This window comes from Octopus bimaculoides, chromosome 7 (assembly GCF_001194135.2).
Source record: "Octopus bimaculoides isolate UCB-OBI-ISO-001 chromosome 7, ASM119413v2, whole genome shotgun sequence".
NCBI classification, from domain to species: Eukaryota; Metazoa; Mollusca; class Cephalopoda; order Octopoda; family Octopodidae; genus Octopus; species Octopus bimaculoides.
Genome location: NC_068987.1, coordinates 89,567,944 through 89,594,796, shown reverse-complemented (window position 1 = coordinate 89,594,796; position 26,853 = coordinate 89,567,944). Strand labels below are relative to the sequence as shown.

The 26,853-nt window shown below is 37.5% G+C and overlaps 2 protein-coding genes across 3 annotated transcripts in view; one reads left to right on the top strand and one right to left on the bottom strand.

Moving 5' to 3' along the window:
- LOC106872803 (uncharacterized) overlaps positions 1–5,069 on the top strand; it is a 5,783-nt gene extending 714 nt beyond the window's left edge. Inside the window, exons 2-5 of the mRNA XM_014919917.2 lie at positions 424–494; positions 1,080–1,198; positions 2,214–2,343; positions 4,136–5,069. Coding sequence (XP_014775403.1) covers positions 424–494; positions 1,080–1,198; positions 2,214–2,343; positions 4,136–4,477 — 662 coding nt within the window. The 3' untranslated portion in view covers positions 4,478–5,069. The remainder of the gene's footprint in view (positions 1–423; positions 495–1,079; positions 1,199–2,213; positions 2,344–4,135) is intronic.
- A 25-nt stretch (positions 5,070–5,094) lies between these two features.
- LOC106872792 (tectonic-3) overlaps positions 5,095–26,853 on the bottom strand; it is a 30,141-nt gene continuing 8,382 nt past the window's right edge. The window contains exons 7-16 of one of the 2 annotated variants that reach the window (XR_008264646.1): positions 24,276–24,348; positions 21,562–21,728; positions 19,858–19,983; positions 17,358–17,461; positions 15,547–15,681; positions 12,941–13,106; positions 11,336–11,482; positions 9,076–9,266; positions 6,684–6,847; positions 5,095–5,239 (exon numbers count right to left, since the gene is read on the bottom strand). Coding sequence is in view for 1 of the 2 variants with exons in the window: in XM_014919902.2 (XP_014775388.2) it covers positions 6,763–6,847; positions 9,076–9,266; positions 11,336–11,482; positions 12,941–13,106; positions 15,547–15,681; positions 17,358–17,461; positions 19,858–19,983; positions 21,562–21,728; positions 24,276–24,348 (1,194 nt within the window). In the remaining variant the exon portion in view is untranslated. Of the gene's footprint in view, positions 5,240–5,835; positions 6,848–9,075; positions 9,267–11,335; positions 11,483–12,940; positions 13,107–15,546; positions 15,682–17,357; positions 17,462–19,857; positions 19,984–21,561; positions 21,729–24,275; positions 24,349–26,853 lie in introns of those variants that run through there. The other variant, XM_014919902.2, reaches the window with a different exon arrangement.

The following is a 26,853-nucleotide window of genomic DNA, read 5'->3' as shown; positions in this document are numbered from 1 at the left end:
ATATATATATATATATATATATATGTATATACTTGGAAATGGATGCATGACGTTCAATCAAATAATAATATAAATAATATATATATATACACACACACATATATATATATATATATATATATACACACATGCATATATGGGTACAGGACGTCACCAACAGTAAACAACATGAAATACGAAAATAAATGAGTTCGATATGCAAACAACAAGAGAAACAAATGGAAAACAGGACAAGTAACATAAAGAACGACCCTTCATCAGTTGTCAGCTGTCTATCTACTCTTCATTTCAAGCACTGAACAACAAATGAGTCTTCGAAGACAGTTGCTCCCATAAGAACCAAAAATAAAATTGACTATTGATAGCCTGATAAATAAACTTCAGTTTTCATTTTATAAAAATATTTTTGTTTATTTCGTACAGCCAAATCAAAAATTGACAACAAGACACCCAATCCACATCGGAATCTGGCATTCAAGCTGGATGTATTAAAGGTATTTGAGGTTTAATTATATTCGCATAATCAATATAGTTATTTACTGTCATACATAATCGACTGACTCCCATTCATTCATTTCCTCAGACCATTATATCTGGGAGGGTCATTGGCGGTAGAGTCCTTGAAAGGGTTCTGTCATTACTCTTTATGGCTGGATTCCCAAGCATGGCCAACCGAGATTATGGATATTATTCAACCATCTCATTCTTAGTCTACCCCTAGGTTTCTTGCTTGTTGGCTTGGCTTGAAGAATGTGTCTTTCAACCCTTTCCTGCAACACTCTAATTACTGGAACTGTAACCTCTCGATGCAGAGAGCAGTGGTTTCACATGGAGCAATCCCCTAATATCCTCTTGATATTACTCCAGAGATCCTTTGGAAGAATCCCATTTCAGCCCCTTGACTGGAGTAAATACTCTTTACAAAATTCCAGTTCAATAAGTCTTGCTTCACTTCCTTTTTTTCTTTTAGAAAAAAATCCTAGAGTTCAGATTACAAGAATTTTGAATTATTTTAATTGTTATAATCAAAAAATATTTATGTTAAATTCTAATAATTTGCATAAATTTGTTATTTTTAGAGAGAAGGACAACATTACTTAGCAATTGAAAAAGCTAACCGCCAACTTTCAGACACATTAACCACCAAGAAAGCCGAAGTAGACTGCTGGAAGTCCGACTGGAATAGGTGGAAACAATGGTTAGTTATTGTTAACACTTCAATAATAATAATAATAGCAATAGTTGTTATATTGTTAGTGACAATATATCATGTGTGTGTATAACAATATATTACAGTGTCAAATATAATAGTATAACAATAAACAATGTAACAAGAGTTGGTTATCTTATTATAACCATTTGCACAATAACAATCCAATACTCTAGAACAGAAACAATAACGAGACTAACACTCTCTCAGTTCGACCTCAACTATCTACTGACTCGTCTTTTGTAAGACACATCCAGTCCACTGACATTCACATGCGAGTGAGTCAGTTCACTCCACAACATCTCCCCTTTTAAACTATACACTTCTCAGAGAGTGTGGGTGTACACATTTTGTTTTTTAATTTTTTGAACTCTGTTTGGAGTTCATCATCATCATTTAACGTCCGCTTTCCATGCTAGCATGGGTTGGATGATTCGCCAGTCCCCAGTCAAATAGTACAACCCATGCTAGCATGGAAAGCGGACGTTAAATGATGATGATGATCTCCACTTTAAAAAAAAAATTAACTCCAAACGGAGTTCAACCTTTTTTCCTCTTTGGGTCAACCATTAAAAGTTCTGGAAATTTCCTCTCCCTAGTACTGCTCCGAATGAGTGTGTCAGTTTTATTTGGTAATGGTACTTCAAACATAGTGTACATAAACTCCATCAGTTCTTCAATTCTTTTATTATTATCCTTGGTGTATTTTTTTCTCAAGTGGTTTGCATGTCTTTTGAAATCAAACCCTTGTCCATTTGCCTTTTTTACCATATAGATCATTTTTCCAATTCTATTACAAATAATACCCAATACCATCTTCCTATGATTGTTTTCCATATCTGTCATCATCATTATCATCATTTAATGTCCGCTTTCCATGCTAGTCTTAAAGATACAGTTTGGCAATGAAAGCCCTTACCAAAGTTGACCTATCGTTGTTCTATTTACATGAAGTTCACAGTGGTCCCTAAGTCTTGAGTTTTTTTTTTTTGTTTTTTTTTAGTACTGGTGGACAAAGAAATCGAGAAAGAAGACGTCAAGATATTATGTTTGATAACATTATTTTATGGAAACACATAAGTGAACAAAAGTCACAGTATGATTATTTATGCAAAGAACGAAAAAAATTACTGGTAAATATTTTATTAGGTTTTGCAAGTTATCCGCCATTAATAATCTTCCATCATCATCATTTTCCATGTTTGTGTGGGTCAGACGGAATTTGTTGAGGCAAATTTTATACGGCCAGGTGCCTTTCCTGTCACCAACCCTCATCTGTTTCCGAGTAAGCTAATGCTTCCCCATGACCAATCATGTTTCCATGGAAGATTGGAAATGAAGGACACTGCTTGCATCCTGGTGACATTTGTGTACAACTATCACATGAAGTCAAAGCCAGGAAACAGTAACACACACACATGCACTCAAACATACACATATACCTACACACACACTACATAGTGATTGTTCCATCTTCACAAACAGTCTCTCTGGGTTGTTGTCTGAGAGGTCATGGATAGAATGTCCGAAATGCCGTTGCCAACAAGGAATCGCACACAAGTTATACCACTGTGCTATAAAATCTTTGATCATAGATTTGCTTCTCCAAGACTGGCCTGAAGTTAAACAAAAGCAATGAGAGTGCTGCCAAAATATAGTAAGAGACTAAATTCTTTAGTATTACATAATCAAGAAAGTTCTTGTGGACGCAAAAACACAGTCTACAGGGTGTTTTTGCGTTATATATACATTATATATACAATGATTAAATTATATATCTATGTCTTTATTGTCCACAGGGGGCTAAACATAGAGGGGACAAACAAGAACAGACAAATAGGATTAAGTCGATTACATCGACTCCAGTGCATAGCGGGTTCTTATTTAACCTACCCTGAAAGGATGAAAGGCAAAGTTGACCTCGGCGGAATTTAAACTCAAAACGTAATGGCTGACAAAATACCACTAAGCATTTCGCCCTGCGTGCTAACGTTTCTGCCAGCTTTGTGTTGTTACGCAAGTAGAAAAATTGTTTTACTTGAAACTGGTCCAAGATGCAAAAAAGATTAGGAATCATTGACTTAGATCATAGAAGTGTAGATTAAAACAAATGAAAACATTTCTTCTTATTAATAATGCCCTTACGTAGATTTGATATACAAATATAATCTTCGATTGAATTCTACTTCAACTATCAACTATTAGTGAAGTGTGGGAGATAACTCTGTTCATTCTAACTTAACAGTTGTCACCATATTACATCTATCCTCATTTATCACTGATTCATTCACCACTGATCCAGGATAACATGGTACAATCAATTGTGAATTATGTTATGCTTATAGAAATTGATCTGTGATAACACTGGTCAGCAGTCAGTCAAAGATTCTGCTTGTTATATTTTTCAGCAATTTTTTTTTTTATTATTTACTGATCATATGTTATTAAATTTTACCCTACATATTCCAACCATGAAATAATATTATGAGAATTTAAAAACTATCTGGAGGAGTTATTTTGGTAAGTTAGGGGTACAATTTGGGGTCTCAGAAAGAAACCTATTCTCCCATATATTCTATCATTCATTTATCACTGATTCATTTAGCAGTTCTTTTTCGGTTTTCTTTGGCATTTTTTTTTAAATCAGTCACTCATGATGTGAATAGATGTATTAAAAATAAGGAAGGTCAAATACTACTAAAAGTGTGGAAGTTGTCTCCATTACTTGCTAAAAAAAAAACAAAACAAAACAAAACCAGTCAATGACTAGATTTGCTTATTTTACTCACTGCCTAATTATTTCCGATAAACATTTCCATGATCTCTATATTGATTACATTAATACTGTCACTCATTGATTTTTATGCAGATATCACTGAAGTATTTTTTATCAGTAAATAAATTATTTAAATATTCTTATCTCAGCAAAAACGCATGTTGCCTGCGATAAAACCAAAGAAACCAGTTCAGTTACAGCTCACAAAACGATCTCCAAAACAGACACCTCAAGCAGAACCAAAGTTACCATCACTTCCAACAGACCCAACAAAACTAGTAGAAAGTATCCCTCCACCTCCTCAAGTAGGAAGTATTCCCCCACCTCCTCAGGCAGAACCAACAGTCACAGAAACTCAGCCAACCTCACAAGCAGCAGTAACAGAAGAAAATGTACCCCCACCTCAAACAGAACCAACACAACCAGAGGAAAATAAACCATTACCACAAGCAGAAACTGCAGAAAATTTACCCCCACCAGCAGAATCATAAGAATAAATCAGTTTGTGGATATTTACTTCCATTTGCTTTTTTTTAAAGCATAGATTGCATTGAATGAACTATATGGAATTTCTACTTACACTTTTTCTATAGATCAAGCAGGGTCATTTCTCCGATGGAAGTAGAATCCTGTTTGTTTTCCTGCTTACTAAAACTTCAAGATCCTTTGATTCAAGGTTTTTCTTGCACACTTGGAATTTCTTTTCTAGTTCTACTACAGATTCAGCTACAAAAACAAGGTCATCAGCATACAGCAGATCCAAAGGGCAACTTGTCTTAAACTGCTCTGGAGAATTATGATAAAAAGGTGGGGACTGAAAATTGAGCCCTGGTGAACTCCTACTTGCATGCTAAATTCATCACTGTACTAGTTGCTCTGGCTTTATTGACAGCAGCTCTGTACATCTTTTGTATGGTTCTCACTAGACATTCATCATGTATAGGCCTATGTCTTTTCTTTCTACCTTAAATGAATTTATGGCTGAAAAGTAAGTATACTTTTATCACGGTGGTGCACCAGCATGATCGCAGCCACTTGGCTGAAATGCATAAATAAATAAATAAAAATACCTTTGAAATACTACACTTAGTTCTGATTTTCAGTTGAAGCCATTTCTGATACTCTGTGGTTGAGAAGTTTGCTTTTCAACCATGTGGTCTCAGGTTCAGTCCCACTGCATAGTACTTTGGGTAAGTGTCTTCTACTATAGTTCCGAGCTGATCAAAATCTTGAGTGAGTTTGGTAGGCAGAAACTGGAAGAAGCATGTCACATTCACATGTGTGTTTGTATTCCTATTTAGACATAAAGGTTGAAAATAAGTAGCATTGACATACAAGTGAAATTGTCTGTTTCCAATCTTCCATGAAAAACGTGTCCAGCCATGGGAAAATATTACCTTGCTTGGAAACATGTGAAGGTTGGTGACAAAAACGGACATCTGGCAGTAGAAAATCTGCCTCAACAATTTCCATCTGATCCTTGCAAGCATGGAAAAGTGTACATTAAATAATGATGACTTCACTAAATGTTAAGCAGATGCCTCTACATGACAAAACACATGCAGCATGTGTTTATCCTTAAAAATTGCTCACAGATGACAAAAAACATTATGTAACAGGACTCCTTTACTTTTTAATAACTTTTTTATTTAATTCCATTCATTTTCATGAAAATTAAAATACATAATCGCAGACTCAGCCTATAACACAACTTTCCTTTGCAGTTAAAATAACAAATGTATAAATCAATATATATTTGTGTGTGTGTTTGTGTATATATATATATATATATATATATATATATATATATATATATAAGAAAATTGAATAAGGAGACAAACTCTCAAGATGTTTTTAAACCATTTATATCTTGAATTCTTCTACATGTTTTAAATCCTGGGACACTTAAGCAACAATTAGCTACCTTGTAATATTCTCCTGGATTTTTTCTTTAAATTGTAAACTATATATATACACACACACACACACACATATACATATACAGACAGATACATATACACACACACAGATATCCTTTCTACTGGAAGCACAAGGCCTCAAATTTTGGGGAAGGGTTTAAGTCAATTACGTCAACCTCAGTGCGTAACTGGTACTTATCTAATTAACCCCGAAAGGATAAAAGGCAAAGTCAACCCCAATGGAATTTGAACTCAGAACGTAGTGACAGATGAAACACCGCTAAGCATTCCGCCTGGCATGCTAATGATTTTGCCAGCTCGCTGCCTCAACACACCCACACATAAATATATATACACACACATGTGCATACATGCACACACACATGCTGAAAAACACACCTGTACAGACCACATTTATGCTTCAAACTCAAGCAAACATTGGGAACTGTTCATTGTGTCTGATGGACGGCATTTAATGGAAGAGAGAGAGAGAGAGAGAGAGAGAGAGAGAGAGAGAGAGAGAGAGAGAGAGAGAGAGAGAGAGAGATAGAGAGAGAGAGAGAGAGAGAGAGAGAGAGAGTTAGGGATCAATATCATATTTGGTGGCATATAAAACACACATTTAAAAAAAAAAAAGTCTCAAAATATATTCCTGGGTCCTATATGCGAAGTTGGGCCTCCCAAAAGCTAGAAAACTTTAACCCATTAACATTCAGATTACTCAATCAAATGTAATGCTTATTTCAGTTTTATATTTAAGAGATGAAGAATTATTTACATTATTTACAATTGACGGATATGTGTCCTCATCTTGTTTGTTATTAACACGTTTCAGCTGATATACCCTCCAGCCTTCATCAGGTGTCTTGGGGAAATTTCGAACCTGGGTTCTCATTCTTGAAGTATTTTTCAATGTTGTTGTTGTTATTATTATTCAGTGACCTGGATAATAATAAATAATAATAATAATAATAATAATAATAATAATAATAATAATAATAATAATAACTACAACAACAACAACAACAACACCGAAAAATACTTTAGGAATGAGAACCCAGGTTCGAAATTTCCCCAAGACACCTGATGAAGGCTGGAGGGTATATCAGCCGAAACGTGTTAACAACAAACAAGATGAGGACAAATATCTGTCAATTGTAAGTAATGTAAATAATGTAATGCTTATTTATTCACACTGTTTTGAATTTATTATGTATTATCTTGTAGCTTTGAGATTTCAACAGTGTGTTTGTTTCTTTTTAGAATGACATTGTAAAGTAAGTGGGAGAGGCCAGATGTGGCCAGTTTCAGTATAAAACAGGTAGAATATTTGGGCTGGATTTGGTTGGTTTAACCTCTTAGCATTTAGATTACTCTATCAAATGAAATGCTTATCTATTCACACTCTGTTGATGTAAACATGCATCATCTTGTAGTTTCAAGATTTCAATGATATAATTGCTTATTTTTAGAACAACATTGTAGGGTAAGTGTGAAAGGCTGGATTTGTTCAGTTTGATCACAAAACAGGTAGAACATTTTGGGCCAGATATGTCCGGTTTAAATGCTTTAATGTACATAAAACATTTTCCTTGAATATGTGCCATGGAAATTGGGGTACACCTAATATGTGGTTGCATCTAATACACAATCAAATATGGTAGTTATAGGTTAAGTTAAATCAATATGAGCAAACAATCCCCATTTTTGTGTTGATTTCAGGAAATCCAATGAAGCAATCAGTTGACAAAAATGGGGGCACAGCATTTCATTTTACCCTTCTAAATAGTAAATTTGAATTCTACTAGGATCAACTTTTTCATTCTTCTAGAACTGTTAAAATAAGTAAACTAATATATGAGAATTGGTTTCCCAAATTTATTACTCTGCGTAAGAAACGTCCATTTTCTATGCTAGCATGGGTTGGACGGTTTGACTGAGGGCTGGCAAGCCAGAAGGCTGCACCGATAACTTGGAAGAAATGGTGGTATGATCAACTAAATGCTTTAGTTATACACACATACCGACACATATATAAATCTACACACATACACACACTTGCTTTATTTGATTGTTTAACATTTGTTTTCCATGCTAGCATGGGTTTGGACAGAGTATTATCTAACATAGGTTTTTTTTTTAGTTAGACACTCTTCCTGTCACCAACCCTTACTTGTTTTTCAAGTAAGTGATATTCACATATCATCATCATTAAACATGTTTTCGATGCTGGCATGGGTTGGACGGTTTGACAGGAGCTGGCAAAGCCAGAGGCTGCACCAGGCTCCATTGTCTGTTTTTTCATGGTTCCTAGGGCTGGATGCCCTTCCTAATGCCAACCACTCTAGAGTGTACTGGGTGCTTTATACATGGCATCAGCACTGGTATCAATGTGTGTGTATATAAATATATATATATATATATATATATATATATATATACACACAGATATACATATACATATATACATATGTGAGTGTGTGCGAGAAATTATGATAGATACAAGTTTTACATCATTTATTCCCTGTGTACATTTCACCATTAAAGCTATCAGTATCTTCTGCAGTGGATGTTCCAAGTGCTACTGGATGCTGAACGACAACAGATCATAGTGATCTATCTGTACACACAGGATATCATGTGTAGCAGCTGATGATGGGAATACACGTTTGCTTTGCACCATTACGGATTTTTTATCTTTTAGTTTTGTTATTCAAAGTTGTCTTTCATTTGTGGATTGCTTACTCTGGTATTGTTCAGTTTTTCTTTCACAGGTAACCTAATTAGGCTCCAATAATATTTAGATATTGGTGTCTAGTTTTGGGAGGTTCTCCGGCATATTTATTGATATATATCATTGTTGTTCTATGTCCACTTCCCATGCTGGTATGTGTTGGACAGGTCAACATGGACCCAGTCAGTAATCATTCAGAATTTCTGCCCTTAAACAATTCACTATATACAGCAGGTTGTTTGGGTCCAGCACCTCATGAGATAGAATGAAATTATAGAATATTGTGCTGAATTATGGAGGGAATGTCTAAAAAGACAAAAATAAGATGTCCAAGAATGTTTTCTTGAAGATTAACCTAGATTTGTAGGACAATTTTCATAGCAAAAGAAACATTTGAAATATGGCAAATATTGTAAAATATATTGTTGAAACTTGCTCATAGTTCTTTACTGAACCATTTGAATAAAAAGGATAGAAGAAATCAAATGGTAATCCACCCTCTTGTGGGGGAGGTCTTGTAAAATACTTCAAAGCTGGCTCAGAGACATCTTGAAATGCTACAGACGTTACCAGTTCAATCCTGTACTCTTTATCATAGTTTGTTGGATCACATATGAGGTTATTACACTGAAACAAAATAGAGATGGAATAAATAATTCAGAATTTTCATTTTGTTCTAAAAATTAATACAATTTACTCTTTTATTGCCTACTGATCGAAATTGAAGTGGTCTAGAGTTCATCGTCATCGTCATCATTTAATGTTTGTTTTGCATGCCAGCATAAGTTGGATGGTTAATCAGGATCCAACAAGCCTCAGGTCCCTGTCAAGCTCTATGTCTGCATAGGCATGGTTTTTATGTCTTGATGCCCTTGTTAATGCCAACCTCTTTACAGTGTGTAGTGGATGCTTTGTTTTTTTCATGTCACTGGCATTAGGGACATCACAAAGTAACTTGTAAGATAAGAAAGAACAAAACAAAGGAAAAAGCTCCCACAACTAAGTGGTGGTGGGGGTTAGCATTTGAGAGGTGGGGCAGTAGTTTTAGTCAAGATGTTGAGAGGTTAAAGTATGATAGAGAAAGAAGCCCAGGGGAGATACATGGCTACTTCACATTGTAAAATGATGGATGAGAGCAGCTGGAAAGAAGGTAAAGATTTGAAATAAAACTGCACTATGACTATGAAATATGAATTATCTTGTAAGCCTCAAATGGTTTTCAAGGTGGTGCTTAATTCTGATTGAGTAGTGTTAAGTGGATGAAAGATAAAAATTGATATTAATTAATCTTGAGTAATATTCTCAGGTAATCTGTTGTCTGTTTCCAACATCTAGGTAAACTACAGATTAAGTGTACTGCCTAAATACACAATCAGATGCTTGCAGTGGGTTTGAACTCCAGACCTTTGAGTTAATAATTTGATACCAATTCTACTTACTTATTTTTTCTTTATCAACATTCATTGATATTTGAAGTTTTACAGTCAGTTTTGCATAGTTTCAATAAGTCTGAAGTATCCATGAATTTCCATCCTCATATAAATATTGTGTAAGATTTGAGATATTAAACCTGATCAATTTACATCATTACAAAGTCATCTCTGGCTTTCATTTGCGCAAGAGCTGTCTTGTGTTGGTAAACTCTGAGTGAACAGATATGCGACATAAGGTACATTACAGGTGGAGACATTTCACTCAACTTATTACTCATATCTAGAATAACTATCCATGGCCAATAGCTCGGGAAAGAAATGATCTTTACATTATTGATTTGCTCTTAACATACTAAATGATGGCAATCTTTAATGGGGGTGGGGGGTCAATGGTTTGGGGCAATTTTATTTCCCATAACACCCAATTCATTTTAATCATTTCTTTCCTATTAGGTTGCTTTTGTGGTTAATTCTTATTCAGTGTCTCTTCCAAAGCATCATCATCTACCAAGTAATTTTTAATTTTTAGTATCAGAGAGCCATCATGGAGGAAATAGTAGTTACCAGGGAACTAACAAATAACATTTCTGAATATTTTTAAAAATCATAAATAATTCAGGGTCTTAACATTTGCATTTCAGAAACTGTAAACAATTATTCACGATTAAACAATCTAACGAAACTAAATATAATTTTTTTTTCTTATGCACCAAGAACATTTCCACTTCGCATTAAATATGTTAAAACAATTCATCTAACGTCTATTTTCTCAAGCTTGCATGAGTCAGACAGACATTTGTTGAGGTAGATTTTTCTACAGCCCATCTTGTTGCTAACCTTTGCCTGTTTCCAAGTAATGTAATGTTTCTGCATGACCAGACATGCTTTTACAGATGACTGGGAACAAAGGAGACCGCTTGCAGCACAGTGACATTTGCTTACGACTATCACAAAATATCAAGGCAAGAAAACTCACACACACAACAGGCTTCTTTCAGTTTCTGTCTACTAAATTCATTCACAAGGCATTGGTCAACTCAGGGTTAAAGTAGAAGACACTTGCCCAAGGTACCACATGATCAGACAGAACCCAAAATCATGTGGCTGGGAAGTAAACTTCTCACAACACAGCCATGTCTGTGTCTATTAAGGAGACAAAATAAGACTAAAAACAAACGTAAGACTGACAGAATTGAATTGTTATTAATTGAAACATAACTGAGTTATTGATTTAGATAATTAAATTATCTATTAAGATTATACCTGTAATGATATTGTCTTTGGTTTTTCATAGGTTAAAGAAACCCCAATAATCTTTGGCTGAGGATTATTAATGGATCCAACTTTAGCATATAATACTTGTATCTGCATTCCTGTAACAACTTGGGTGCATTGGTCTGGTGCTTCAAACTGAGTAAAAAAAACAAAATAATATCAATTAAAAGACAAACCATTACATTTATTAAAAAATTCTGTAACAATTCATTTATGTACATTCTATTGTAACTCTTATCATCTCACTGTTTTAAAATCTGCTTTTCCTTGCTTGTATGGATCGCATGGAATTTTTTGAGGCAGATTTTCTACAGTCAGATACTCTCTCTGTTGCTAATCTTCACCTGTTTCCAGGTAAGACAATATTTCTCCATGGCCAAACATGCTTTTTATTGAAAACTGGAAACAAATGAAACAGCCATAAAACAGTCATCATCATCATCGTCATCGTCTTTTAATGTCCACTTTCCATGCTGGCATGAGTTGGACGGTTTGAGAGGAGCTGACCTGACAGAAGACTGCACCAGACTTCTGTGTGTGTTTTGGCATGGTTTTTATGGCTGGACGCCCTTCCTAACACCGACCACCCCACAGAGTGGACTGAGTGCTTTTTACATGGCACCAGTACAGGTGAAGTCAGTTTCTTACAGCTGGATGCTCTTCCAAACACCAACCACTTTTCAGTGTGGATTGGATGCTTTTTATGTGGCACCAGCACTGGCAGGGTCATCAAGTAAGTTGCAAGACAAAGATCCTTTAAGAGGGGAGGGGCATTGGAGGCGGTGATCTTGTGCTAGATGATAAAAGGTTAGTGTGACAGACAGACAGAAACAGGTGCCTTGCTGCAGGGGAGGTACATGGTTACCCAGCCAGAGAGAGAGAGTGGTCAAGAATGAGAACAGAAACAGGTGTGCTGCTGTAGAGGAGATACATACATGGTCACCCAGCCAGAGAGAAGCGTGAGAGAGAGAGAGAGTGGAAGATAGCAAGAGTGAAAGAGAGAGCAGGAGAGAGATGGTATCAAAGTGTCAGGGCATACTTACAAAGAATAGGGATCAGAATATAAATGGGATTGTAGAGTAAAGGCAGAGAGAGAGAGAGAGAGAGAGATGAGGGCAAGTGCCAGGGCATACCATCAAGGTACAGAGGTCATAATATAAGTGGCAGGGTATTGCCAAAGAAGAGCAAATGGGGAGTAGAGACTCTGCATGGATGCACAAAGTGTGGGGGTGGGGAATAAAGTGATTGGTGTAAACCAGAGTATAACACTGACACTCATGTACAACTACCATGCAATATCAAGACACCAACTCATACTCACACACAGATACACACACACACATGCAAATGACAAGCTTCTTTTAGTTTCCATCTACCAAATCTACTCCTAAGGCTTTGTTGGCATGGAAGACACTTGCCCAGGATGCCATGCAGATGGACTGAACCTGAAACCATATGGTCAGAAGGCAAACTTCTTAACCACACACCCATGTCTATACAAAACATGGCAGACAAAAAAAAAAAGAAAAGAAAAAAAGAGAGAAAGGCAAGATTTTATAATTTTAGTAGATACTAAATAGAATCGATTCTAACCTGAGGCTGTGGAGGTTTATTCTGTTCAAATATTGTCAACCAGTCAGCAACAAACTCAACTGGGGAGTTACCAAATGTTGCTACATGGGTGGCATTTTGTTGCCACAGAATATTGCTCATTCCTTCAAGGTTTTTGCACTGAATACTGAGGTCAGATAGTTTTAATCTGATAAAAACAAGAAAAGAAGACATCTAGAAAATACCTGATAAACCTGAAATGGCAAAGAAACATACAAAGTTAATGAGGATATAAACGTATAACATTTCACCAATTGTGTATCCAGTTACATAGATTAGATCCAAATGTGAAGTGAGAAGAAAAAAAACAACACAAAATATGCATTATTTTAACATTTACTTTTACATGTTTGCATGGGCAGATGGATCCTGCTGAGGCAGTTTTTCTACAGCCAGATCTCTCCTTGTCACCAACTATCACTTGTTACTAAGTAAGGTAATATTTTCTCATGGCTAAGCATGCTTTCTACAGAAGGCTGCAAGCAACCTTGCTTGTATGATGATGCATGATGCTCATTTACAACCATTACATGATGGCTAGACAAGTTTACACACACAATTATACATAGACACACATGCATACACACACATGAATGACCATGGGATTGCATCTAGAATGTTCCCCTCCGAGGCACAAGTCCGGGCAAGGTTGTTTATGGAAGACCAGCAGTCGCCCATGCATACCAGCCTCCCCTCTCCATGCCACCGATGTTATCCAAGAGAAAGACAAAGGCTGATGCAGCCTGGCACCAGTGATGTCGCAACTCATTTCTACAGCTGAGTTAACTGGAGCAATGTGAAATAAAGTGTCTTGCTCAAGAACACAACACACAGCCCAGAATCGAACTCACTACCTCATGATTGTGAGCCTGACACTCTAACCAACGAGCCATGTGTCTTTACACAATAAAAATATTCAAATGGATTATTTGGTATTGCTACAATTGTTTCATTTAAGATTTAAGATTTCCAACAATTCCATACATCTATCACTAACAAACAATTTAGTGTGTCTAACAATGCTCCACTTTAGATAAAAATCAACATTTTTGTTTTTTAACTCCAAAATCTTTGCAGAAAGTGATGATGTTTTTACTTTATCCATCCTTCTAAAGGTGTGAAGAAGATTATACAATCTTAATTTAGAATAAGAAGTAGATCCCATGTATCGTTAATCTGAGGTTTTGCTCTAAATTATCCTCCGTGAATTATAATTAGCTGGATCTTCATTAAATGATGCTAATATTCTATTAGTTTGGTAGTTGCTGTCAAATGTCATACTTAGTGTCTACTGCCTGCTTTATTCAAGTATGTTCTGCTACTTTTGGCCTCTGTGGATGATGTTGCTAGATTGAATGACTTCTTTCAATATACCTTGATCCTTTATGGATCCCATTATCTTAACTATAATCATCATCATCATCATCATCATCATTTAACATGTTTTCCATGCTGGCATGGGTTGAATGGTTTGACTGAAAACTGGTAAGTTGCACCAGGTTTCAATCTGATTTGGCATGGCATCTACAGCTGGATGCCCTTTGTAACACCAACCACTCCAAGAGTGTAGTGGGTGCTTTTTACGTGCTGGTTACGAAGCACCAGCATTGGTCATGACTACAATTTCACATGGCTTGACAAGTCTTCTCAAGCATGGCATATTGCCGAAAGTCTCAGTCACTTGTCATTGCCTCCGTGAGGCCCAACATTCAAAGATCATGCTTCATCACCTCATCTCATGTCTTTACAGGTCTACCTCTTCCACAGGTTAGAGATTAGCACCTCTTTACACAGCTGTCCTCGTCCATATGCATTACATGACCATACCAGCACAGTCATCTCTCTTGTGCACCACATCTTATGCCCAACTTAAGGTGCTTACACTCTGTCATGCATGCACATTGACATTGCACATCCAGCGGAGTATACTAGCTTCATTTCCTTCACACTGTCACATGTCCTTCGTGGTCACAGCCCGTGTTTCACTGCCATGTAGCATGGCTGTTTGCACACAGGCATTGTACAATCTGCCCTTCAATCTGAGGGAAAAGCCCTTTGTGACCAACAGAGGTAGGAGCTCTCTGAAATTTGCCCAGCCTATTTTTATTCTAGCAGCTATGCTCTCGGAGCATCCACCTCCACTCTTGACTTGGTCACCTAGGTAACAGAAGCTATCAACTACTTCTAGTTTTCCCCGCTGGCATTTGATGGAGTCTATTTTCCATACACACACACACACAAATATACATATATATGTGTACATGATGGGCTTCTTTCAGTTTTCATCTACCAAATCCTCTCACAAGGCTTTAGTTGGCTCAGGGCTATAACAGAAGACATTTGCCCAGGGTACCATGCCGTGGAACTGAACCCAAGACTACATAGTTGAGAAGCAAACTTCTCATCACACAGCCATGCCAGCACTTAAACCCCTGATCTGAAAACTAAAGGCCTCCCATCTATTTTAGGGTTTAGTTGGTGCCAGTGGAAATACTTAGCTACAACATAAATTTTATAAAGGTATAACTTTGTAGATTCACTCAGGATCATCGTTTCCTGTGTTTTGAAAGTTTAGTGAAGTGACTTACTTTAAGAAACAACCAGATCGCATATCAACACCAAAAGTAACAGGAACTCGACTTTTACCAGAGCAGGAACCATCAGGTGAAGGTTGTGGAATTGTAAGCCAATTGGTTCGATCAGAGCTTAAGTTAATTATGGAACTGAAAGAATACATCAAATATACAAAAAGGGGAATGATATTAGTTCATCTTAATCTACAATCATCATCATCACCTCTTAACAAGCTTCTTTCAGTTTCTCTCAGCCAAATCCACTCACAAGGCTTTGGTCAGCCTGGGTATATATTAGAAGACACTTGCCCGAAGTGCCATGCAGATCTTCACTATTTTTCTGTCTAACTCCATGTAAGAGACACCTGACAGTGAAGAAGAGGCATCAGGTATTATGTGCTGAAGATTAAGGTGTGTCAATTTTGGGGAGTAAATAGGAAAATTCATAATTTTCAATCTTGGTAGTAATTTATTGTTGCCTTTTAGCATATAAAACAAAATTCTGGAAAGAAAAAAAATTTTAAATAACACTAATGCAATGTTTGAACTGTCTCTTGTATTGCATTTTCTTCTCTTTGTTATGGCTTCAGAAGATTCCTTAGAATTTTCATCTGACATTACTTCATTCTCTTCAAAAGATTAACCAAACAACTGACAAACATGGCTGTTCTTCTCTTTGCATGATTTCACTCTTCATTCCCTTCTTTTCTTCCTTCTCTCTCTGACAAGGCCTTTCCTTTTTCAGTAGAAATCTGTCTCTTTCTTTATAATCAGTTGAATCCCATTTGCATGCTGCCTTGGCCTCCTACCTTTGTCCTCTGTGAGCTTATGAAATTTAGCTCCAGAGAAGGTATCTTCTTTTCACGAGAGCAACGACAGTCAATGTGAGAATGATTTCCTCTTCTTACCAGTTGGGGAACATTCCCCTTTTGAACACAAAATTATGGAAAAAACTGCAGCTCAAAATACCGAACAGTGTACCAAGTGAGTGTAGAAAAGCATTTTTCATTGCCAAGTTTCCTTTACCAAGTGATGTGTGTACTGCTTTCCGCCACAGTACCACTAGATTTAGCTCAATTGTTCAACACTGTATGATCACTGGCAGTTTGAATTGTGTATTAGCCTTTGTCCACTGACACAGAAGATGGGGCATTATATTATGTATGAGTTCCTTAACTATATAATTCCTTCTGTCATTTGAATTTTGTTCCCGAAGTAGTAACCTAAGTCTTAAAATGTCTCTCACTGTTGGAAGCTCTAATACAGGAAGCTCTTTCCCCTGTACCAATTAACTGGCTCAAGTGGGATGACATCTGGCCTCTAGTCTTCAGCATTGACATTTTGTGAATGTATGAAAATAGCAAAAATTCATTTAACCAATTAAAAGATAATATAAGATTCATTTAATCAATTAAAAGATAATATGAGTGATATTTTGTAACTCACAAAAAAGACCCCATAGCTGAGGTGGGGACAGTATTGAGGGAGATGGCTTTATACCAAGTGATGAGTAGAAGAGATAAATGATTACCCAAGTTGGGAAAGGAGAGAAAATGGTGAGGAGGTATCAGGGCAAACCCTCACATTAGAGGAAGGTGAACATAAGAGAAGTGGCCCAAAGGACTGGACAGGATAAATGGATAGGTAGGTGCTTGAGAGAGAGAGAGAGAGAGAGAGAGAGAGAGAGAGAGAGAGAGAGAGAGAGAGAGAGAGAGAGAGAGATGGCAATTGTAAAGTAAAGTTTTTATTTTGTTTCATTATCTATTATTCTTTCAAAAACATTTGGCAATTGATGAAGAATTTATGAAAATAAATTGAAACTTTACCGTCCTGTTGGCAAATTAATTTTAGTTCCAGCTAATAATGGTTCACCCCTTATGTAACCAGGGTTACCACTCCTCTTGAAATATGCATTATCTTCTGCCTCCAACTGAAAAATATTACCAAAATTATTAAAAGAGGAATATATTTGAAGAAAGAAAAGCAAATAAAGAGCATTACCAATCATATGACAAACGAACTGTATTGATTAGATTGAATTTATGAAAAGAAAAAGTGTGTTTTATTGTATACATTTTCATCATTACATTTTAAATGTTCATTTTCCTAAATTAGCATGGGTTCAACAGAGTTTACTGAGGTTGATTTTTCTATGGCCAGATGCCCTCCTTCCTGATGCCAACCACCATCTGTTTCTAAGCAAAGTAATATTTCCCAACAGCCAGACAAAGTTTCACAGAATATCAGAAATGAATGACATTCATTTACAACACTCATGTGATGTCAAGAGAAGGAGACACAAACATACACACACACAACAGGCTTCTTTCAGTTTCCATCTCTCAAATTCATTCACAGGACAATGGTCAGATCAGGGCTAAAGAAGACACTTGCCTAAAAATACATGGTTGCAATGGGGATCATGTGAGAACTAGTTCAAATTTTACTTTAGTAACTGTGTACTGAGGGGATGGGATAGAACTTTCCAAAAGCTTTACTTCCACTTCATGCTTGAGTAATTTTGTAGGAGGCAGAGCAGCCAGCTGTTGAAGTATTGCTCTAATTTTAAGGAAATTTTTAAAGATCATTTTACTCATGCTATCATGGAGATAAACATTGTTGTGGAGTGAACTGACACCCCCACACATGACTGTCCGTGGACTGGACAAGATTTATAAGTTGATGAACCAGTAGACAGTCTCGTTATTGATTCTGCATAGGAGTGTTATTGTGCAAACAGTTATAATAAGATAACCAACTCTTATTACATTGTTTATTGTTATACGGTTATATTTGATGCTGTGATACACTATTACACACACACGATATATTGTCACCAACAATATAACAAACATCAGTCACTTTTGTCAAATCACTAAGTTATGGGAATATAAACGCACTAATACCTGGGTGGGGGGACACAACAATGCACACACACACACTGTACCAGTTCCACATAAAAGCATCCAGTATACTTTGTAAAGTGATTGGCAATAAGAAGGGCATCCAGCTGTAGAAATCATGCCAAAACAGACAACTGGAGCCAGGGCAGTGCCCCAGCAGGCCACATCCTGTCAAACCATCCAACCATTGCAAACATGGAAAATGGACGTTAAATGATGATATGATGATGATTATTATGATGATACACACACACACGCACACATCATCAGCATCATTTAATAGCTGTCTTCCTTGCTGACATGGGTTGGATGGTTTGACAGGAGCTGTGGCCAGCTGAAGAGGCTATCTGGGCTCCATGTCTGTTTTGGCATGGTTTCTATGGCTGGATGCCTTTCCTAATGCCAACCACTTCACAGTGTGCTGGGTGTTTTTATGTGGTACTGGTACAGGTGCTTTTTAAATGACACCAGTGCACACACACACACACACACACACAATGGGCTTCTTTCAGTTTCCATCTACCAATTTCATTTACAAGGCTTTAGTTGGCCCAAGGCAATATTAGAAGATACTTGCCTAAGGTGCCATGCAGTGGAACTGAAGTCATAAAGTAATTTTGGATTTGGCTCCTGTGCTGGTGGCACGTAAAAAGCACCATTCAAGCATGGTAGATAGTAGTGCCACCTGATTGGCCCCGTGCTGGTGGCACGTAAAAACACCTGTTACACTCTCGGAGTGGTTAGCATTAGGAAGGGCATTCAGCTGTAGAAACATTACCAGATCAGATTGGAGCCTGGTGCAGCTGCTGGCTTGCCAGTCCTCAGTCAAACCGTCCAACCCATGCCATCATGGAAAGCGGACGTTAAATGATGATGGTGATGATGATTCTTAGCTATAGCCATATTTGATGACACAAAAGACGCAGACATATTAGACACGAAAAAAAAGATGTTAATGCATTGAGAGGCCCAACTTTGCATATAAGACTAAGAGTGACTTTTTGAGACATCATCATCATTTAACGTCTGTTGTCCATGCTGGCATGGGTTGGAAGGTTTGACTGGGCTGGCACTCTGGAAGGGTGCGCCAGAATCCAGTCTGATCTGGCAAGGTTTCTATAGCTAGACGCCCTTCCTAATGCCAACCACTCCGAGAATGTAACAGGTGCTTTTATGTGCCACCAGCATGGGTGGCATTTGTGTGATATTGGTACCTGCCACGACTTCGATTTTGTTCAGCTTAATGGGTCTTCTTCTCAAGCACAAACATAATGCTAAGATCTTGGTCATTGCCTCCATGAAGCCCAACACTCGAAGGGAGCTTGGTCACTTGGCCATTTTTTACAAAAAATATATATGCTATCAAATCTGGTAATTAATTTTCTGAAAATTATTCTTAGTATTATGATATAAAAAATATTACCTCTTGAAATTCTGTGGAAAACGTTTGAGTAAAAGGTAAATCAGATTGTGTCAAATCAATCAAATTTAGAGCCACACGGACTGAAATAATACCATATGTACCGTTGTGTATAAAATGATAAACAACCTAAAAAAAAAAAAAAGAATAGTTTACACAAAGTAAGCAAAATTGTTTACATTAAAAGTATTAAAAAAATATCAGAAATGTTATTGGACCATTTATTGCCCATACAATCATTCTATATATATATATATATATATATATATATATATATAGATATATATCATCATGATCATGATCGTTTAACGTCCGCTTCCCATGCTAGCTGTGTTAACTTGTCTTGTTTTCCACTTTTTTCTTGTTGTTTATGTATTTCACTCTTTTTTTCCCTCGCTCATGTATTTCATGTAATTTGCACTGTTGGTGACGTCTTGTACCCATATATGCATCATCATCATCATTGCTTAATGTCCGTTTTCCATGTTGATGATGATGATATATGTACACACACACATACAAACGCATACATGTGTGAATTTGTATCCTCTCCATATTCCTTGATTTATATTCAATTTTTTAATTCCAACTCATCCACTCATCCCATGAAGAGATAGTTACCTCTCTTGGTATCAATGGCCATCCAGAGGCTGGGATGGCCATTCTATGTCATGACGTAATTACTAAAATTCTAGTTTGGAACTGGACAGATTTTTTTTATAGTTTTGCAGGGTTTAGTTAAAGGAGGAAGGAAGTAACACTTGTAGGTCTTTTGAGACTGGATGTAGAAAAATATTGCTATCTTCAGACTGAACAACTTAGTCCAAACGATTGCAACAGAGTGGGCTCTGCTAAAAGTACTCAATAGTCAAGCATTTAGACCAGGTAACAATTAAGTCAACCATCGCAGAACAAGTAGAAACAATCTAATAGATCATCATCACCAGCAGCAGCAGTCAGTGAAAGTCCATATTCCATGCTGGCATGGGTTGGATAGTTCAACAGAAGCTAACACACCAGAGAACTGCACCAAACCCCAATGTCTGCTTTCACATGATTTCTATGGCTGGGAGCCTTTTCTAATGCTAACCACTTCTTTTTCTTTGTACTTGGGTGCTTTTTTACACTAGTGAGATTATCAAGTAACTCACAAGACAACAACCCTACATCAAATGAAGGGGGAATAGTACTGAGGGATGCCAGCTGATGAGAAGCTACAGAAAGATAGAGGGACAGGTACAGGTGTCATGCTGTAGGGAGATATACGGTTATCTTAGTTGGAAGAGAAAGAAAATGATGGTGAAGATGTGTGAAGGTGCAGTCACTTCACTCACACGGCTTGGTTCAGCCAGAAGCTTTGAATGAAGACACTTGCTCAAGATGAACATAGCGAAATCAAGCATGCAACGTTACGATTGCTAAACAAACTTCTTCACCACTTGGCCATGACTATGCCTGAGCCCAGAGAATAAGAGTCAAAAACGGCAAACAAAAGAGTACGTGAATAATGATGTACCTCAGTTTCTACATACATCATCATCGTTTAACGTCCGCTTTCCATGCTAGCATGGGTTGGACGAATATCACAAAATACCCTGAGCAACAAAACATGAAATCAAGTATGATGAAAAACAAAGAAAATAAATTTGAATGTTTCACTCTCAAATAGTAAAAGGGAAAATTATATACCAAATAAAGAATTCCTACCTTGTTGACAACATTCATGCACTTGGAACCAGATAACATAGGAGCAAACTGATTAGCAGACCTGCTGAATTCTGATGGATTGAAGCAACCAGAGTCACTGCACAAGGTGATATTGGATATGGCAATTGCATACTTGCTGTTGTATAAGTCAAAACCCAACTTATTACCTAAAAGTAAATAAGCAGAGTTTTTTTATGCATCACAAGGTGGAAACTTAACAAATGTTTATTATTTACAGATTGTTTCAGTCATCCTATCATCTACTTTCCCATGCTTGCATGAGTCAAACAGAATTTGTTGGATGCCTTCCTGTCATCGACTCTCTTTTTGTTTCTAAATAAAGTAATATTTCTCCAAGGCCTGGTAAAATTTCACAGAGTACTGAAAATGAATGACATTTCTTGTATTACAGTGACACTCATTTGCCACTATCATGCTGTGTCAGGACAAAAGAAACACATGCATGCATATACAAGGGGAAATCAAAAATTATCTTCCCCTTGTATGTATATATATATATATATATAGCATCATTATCATCGTCATCGTTTAACGTCTGCTTTCCATGCTAGCATGGGTTGGACGATTTGACTGAGGACTGGTGAACCAAATGGCTGCACCAGGCTCCAATCTGATCTGGCAGAGTTTCTACAACTGGATGCCCTTCCTAACGCTAACCACTCCGAGAGTGTAGTGGGTACTTCTACGTACCACCGGCACGAGAGCCAGTCAGGCGGTACTGGCAACGGCCACGCTCAAAATGGTGTTTTTTACGTGCCACCTGCACAGGAGCCAGTGCAGCAGCACTGGCAACGACCTTGCTCGAATGTTTTTTCACATGCCACCAGCACAAGTACCAGTAAGGCGTCGCTGGAAACGATCACGCTCAAATGGTGCTATTTACATGCCACTGGCATGGAAGCCAGACAGCTGCTCTGGCAATGATCATGCTTGGACGGTGCTGTTAGTGCTGAAAAAGGGGTGTATGACCAACAGTGCAAGATACAGTGCTTTGCTGGCCATCAAACTGAAGCCAGCAATTTGCACCAAATGCCAAAGCCTATTGTCAAAGAAAGTTTTGTTGTTGCATGACAACGCACACCCATACATGGCCACCCAGACTGTTGAAAACAGTAATCAATTGGGTTTTGAGGTGCTGAAACACCCTGCCTACAACCCAGATCTCGCCCCTTCCGACTATCATATCTTTGGACTGATGGAAGATGGTTTGCAAGATCGTCAATTTCCTATGGATGAAGCTGTGAAGGATTGCATGACCAACAAAAGACTTTATGTAGAAAAATGACGTACTAGATGCAAGCGCTAATATATGATTTATAAAAACATGTGACATATTAATAAAAATCTGTAAATGTACAACCATCTAGATCTCTGAGTACCTTATTATTTTTTCTAATATATAATACCTGTACATCACCTCCAAACCTTCTAATATATATATATCCAGCGGAGCCTGGTGCAGCCTTCTGGCTCGCCAATCCTCAGTCAAGCTGTCCAACCCATGCCAGCATGGAAAGCGGACGTTAAACAACGACGGCGGCGGTGGTGACGACAACGACAGCGAGGATGATACAGAAGATGACTGGTTAATACCAGATAAAATGGTGATTGAAATGGTTCTGCACTTGAGAATGTTGATAGTAAGCATCTGTGTGGTTTGTGTAGTTGAGGTTATATATGAGGTGTAAGAAACTCTTTTTTTAATCCATACAGATCTTTCCTTCTTCAACCATATTTATTTTCTATTCATTTCATTTCAGAGAATTGAAATAGGCTCCTGTTGTGCTATGATTCACCATACATATGTCAGTAATTAAACCGACAAAATAACAGGACTAAATAGTCCATTGAACCAGCACATTCCATGTTTGGTATTAATCATATGAGAAACTTCATTTGAACAGGGCACTCCTCTACTGCAAGAAATTTCCCAGACTGCTAGAAATGCAGAAATTTAGATTGCAACATTTATACAGAAATGCTTGAGAATGTCTACAGTGGATTTAATTTAACAACCTATAAGTTGGACAGGCGTGGCTTGTGTGGTAAGAAGTTTGCTTCTTAATCACATGGTTTTGGGCTCAGTCCTAGTGTGGGCAAATGTTTTCCACTGTGTAGTCCTGGCTGACCAAAGACATGCAAGTGGATTTGGTAGATGGAAACTAAAAGAAGCCCATCATGTGTGTGTGTGTGTTAATATTTCTGCCTTGACTTCACACGAAAGTTGTAAGCAAGAGTCACCATCATGCAAGCTGTATCGCTTTTACAATCTTCCATGAAAAACATGTCTGGCCATGGAGTAATAATTCTTTGTTTGGAAACAGGTGAGGGGTTGGTGACAGGAAGGGCATCCAGCCAGTGAAAATTCATCTCAACCAATTCCATCCAACCCATGCAAGCATGGAAAAGTAGATGTTAAAACAATAATGATGATGAGTTGCTAATCCAATACCTATTCCATTCTGCTATTGTAACCAATAACATTAACAGACTATTACTATCTTTGTATGGTTAAATATTGCATTGATTCCAACTCTTGTTAGAGTAGAACAGCTCTCACAGTAATAAACAGCAGCATTATTATGAAAGTTTCCCATTAATTACCAGCTTTCTATAATTTATAAAAAAGTCCAAATTTTCTGAACCATGTTAGTTTGGCATATAATTTATTGAATAAATTATGAATAGCATACCTGACTTGCTTCTAGAGCTTGCAGTTTTGTTCAATAACATTTTCAAAAACGATTCTTTGAAAACCTTTGGTGTCTGGAAAATAATTCCATATAAAGATAACTTTTAAATATTAAGTCCATTTTTGGAATGAATCAGGGAGCAGTTGTTAGGATTCATAGTTTATTAAGTGAAGTCTATCATATTTTAGTATTTTAACAGACCTAAATTTCAATGCAGAAACAATGAGCAATTGAACTACATTCAGAGATCTCAGTGCAGACAGCTTAAATCATTAAAAATGCAAAAACCACAAGCAAATAAAATATTCTATCATTGAAAATAAGAAAGCTGAAATAGAACTTGCTAGAATAATCTTTTACATCAGTTTCAGATTACAACATGGCATGGGTGGATCTGAAAATTAGAGGGCACAAATTTTTCGATACAGCCTGGATGAATTTTGTAAGATAAACCATTCAGCTCTGAAGAAGGCAGTGGTACTACAGAAGTAAAGAATTTACTAGATGTAACTCAAGTTGACAAAAGGGTTTTTGATTGGCTGTTAGACCTAAAAAAATAGCAGCCATCAAGTCATGCCCTATATTGGATATTTTTTATTTTTTACTCGTTTCAGTTATTGGACTGTGGCCATGCTGGGGCATTACCTCGAAGTGTTTAGTTGAATAAACACTTATTTCTATATTTTTAAGTCTGGTACTCAAGCAATAAGTTTCTTTTGCTGATCTGATATTTCATGGTGAGATAAACAAACCAACACCAGTTGTCAAGTAATGATGAGGTGGACAAACACAAACACACATACATAAATGAGAAGCTTCCACACAGTTTCCATCAACCAAATTCACTCACAAGGAATTGCTTGTCCCAGGGCTAGAGTGGGACTGAACCTGAAACCATGTGGTGGCAAAGCAAGCTTCTTAACCACACAGCTATGTTGTCTTAGAAACATTACAACTGAAAGAAAGATGGCAAAGACTGGAACTTTTTGATTCTAAGGTTTTCTTCATTAGACACAAACCAGAAAAACAATAATGATTAGTAATAAATAGTAATGGTATGTTGCAGCACAGAGGGGATATCCAGTTAGTTTGGGATCACTGGTATCGAGACAAACATCATCATCATCATCATTTAATACCCACTTTTCCATGCTAGAATGGGTCAGTGAGAGAGTTTACTGAGGCAGGTTTTTTCTATGGTCAGATGCCCTTCCAGCTACCAGCCTTCATCTGTTTCCAAGCAAGGAAATATTTCCTCATGGCCAGATATTTTTTCACAGAATACTGGAAATGAATGACATTGACTGTACAGCAGTGACATACATTTACAACTATCTTGTGAAGTTCAGGGAATGCAGAGCGTTGTTATATGGAAAAAGGTTCTCATTGAAGATGAAAGGAAAGGTCTATAGGAGTTGTGTGAGAGCTGAAATGTTGTATGGGAGTGAGACATGGAGTCTGAGGGAGAGAGAGATGGTAATTTTGAGAAGAACTGAGAGAGAGCAATGGTGAGAGAAATGTAGCAGGAGGCTGTTTGATAAGAGGAGGACTGAGGACTTGATGGGGATGTGGGGGTTGGAGGAATCAGTGGAATGGCTGGCAAGGGCAAATGAAGTGAGGTGGTATGGGCATGTGTTGAGGAGGGATGAGGAGCATGTTGTGAAGAGGGTGCTAGAGTTTAAGGTAAATGGACCAAGGTGAGGTAGATTGAGGAAAATGTGGAAGGGACAGGTGGGGGAGGAGATTGAGAGGGTTGGCCTGAGAAGGGAGGACGCCCAAAACCAGGCAAGATGGTGTGAGGGCAGTTGTTATGGCATTGAGGTAGATCCAGCCACCCCAGTTAACAGGGACAAAACCCGGATTTAAAATGATGGATGATGATGATGATGATGATGTGATGCCAGGACAAGGAGATACAAACATACGTACGAACTGGTGCTTCATCGGTTATGACAATGAGTGTTCCAGTTGATCCAATCAACAGAATTGCCAGCCTGTGAAATTAACATGCATATGGCTGAGTACTCCACAGACATGCATACCCTTAATGTAGTTCTCAGCAAGATTCAGGTACAACTCATTTTTGCCAAATGAGTGAACTGGAGCAACATGAAATAAAGTGTGTTGCTCATTGAGACAACATGCAACAAGGAATTGAACTCACAACCTTACAACTGTGAGCTGAATATTCTAACCACTAAGCCACACACCTTCACTCACACATACATACATGTACAACAGGCTTCTTTCAGTTTCCACCTACCAAGTCCACTCACAAGTCTTTCATCATCATCATCGTTTAACGTCCGCTTTCCATGCTAGCATGGGTTGGACGATTTGACTGAGGACTGGTGAAACCGGATGGCAACACCAGGCTCCAGTCTGATTTGGCAGAGTTTCTACAGCTGGATGCCCTTCCTAACGCCAACCACTCAGAGAGTGTAGTGGGTGCTTTTACGTGTCACCCGCACGAAAACGGCCACGCTCGAAATGGTGTCTTTTATGTGCCACCCGCACAAGCCAGTCCAGGGGCACTGGCAACGATCTCGCTCGAAAATCCTACAGGAGCCAGTCAGGC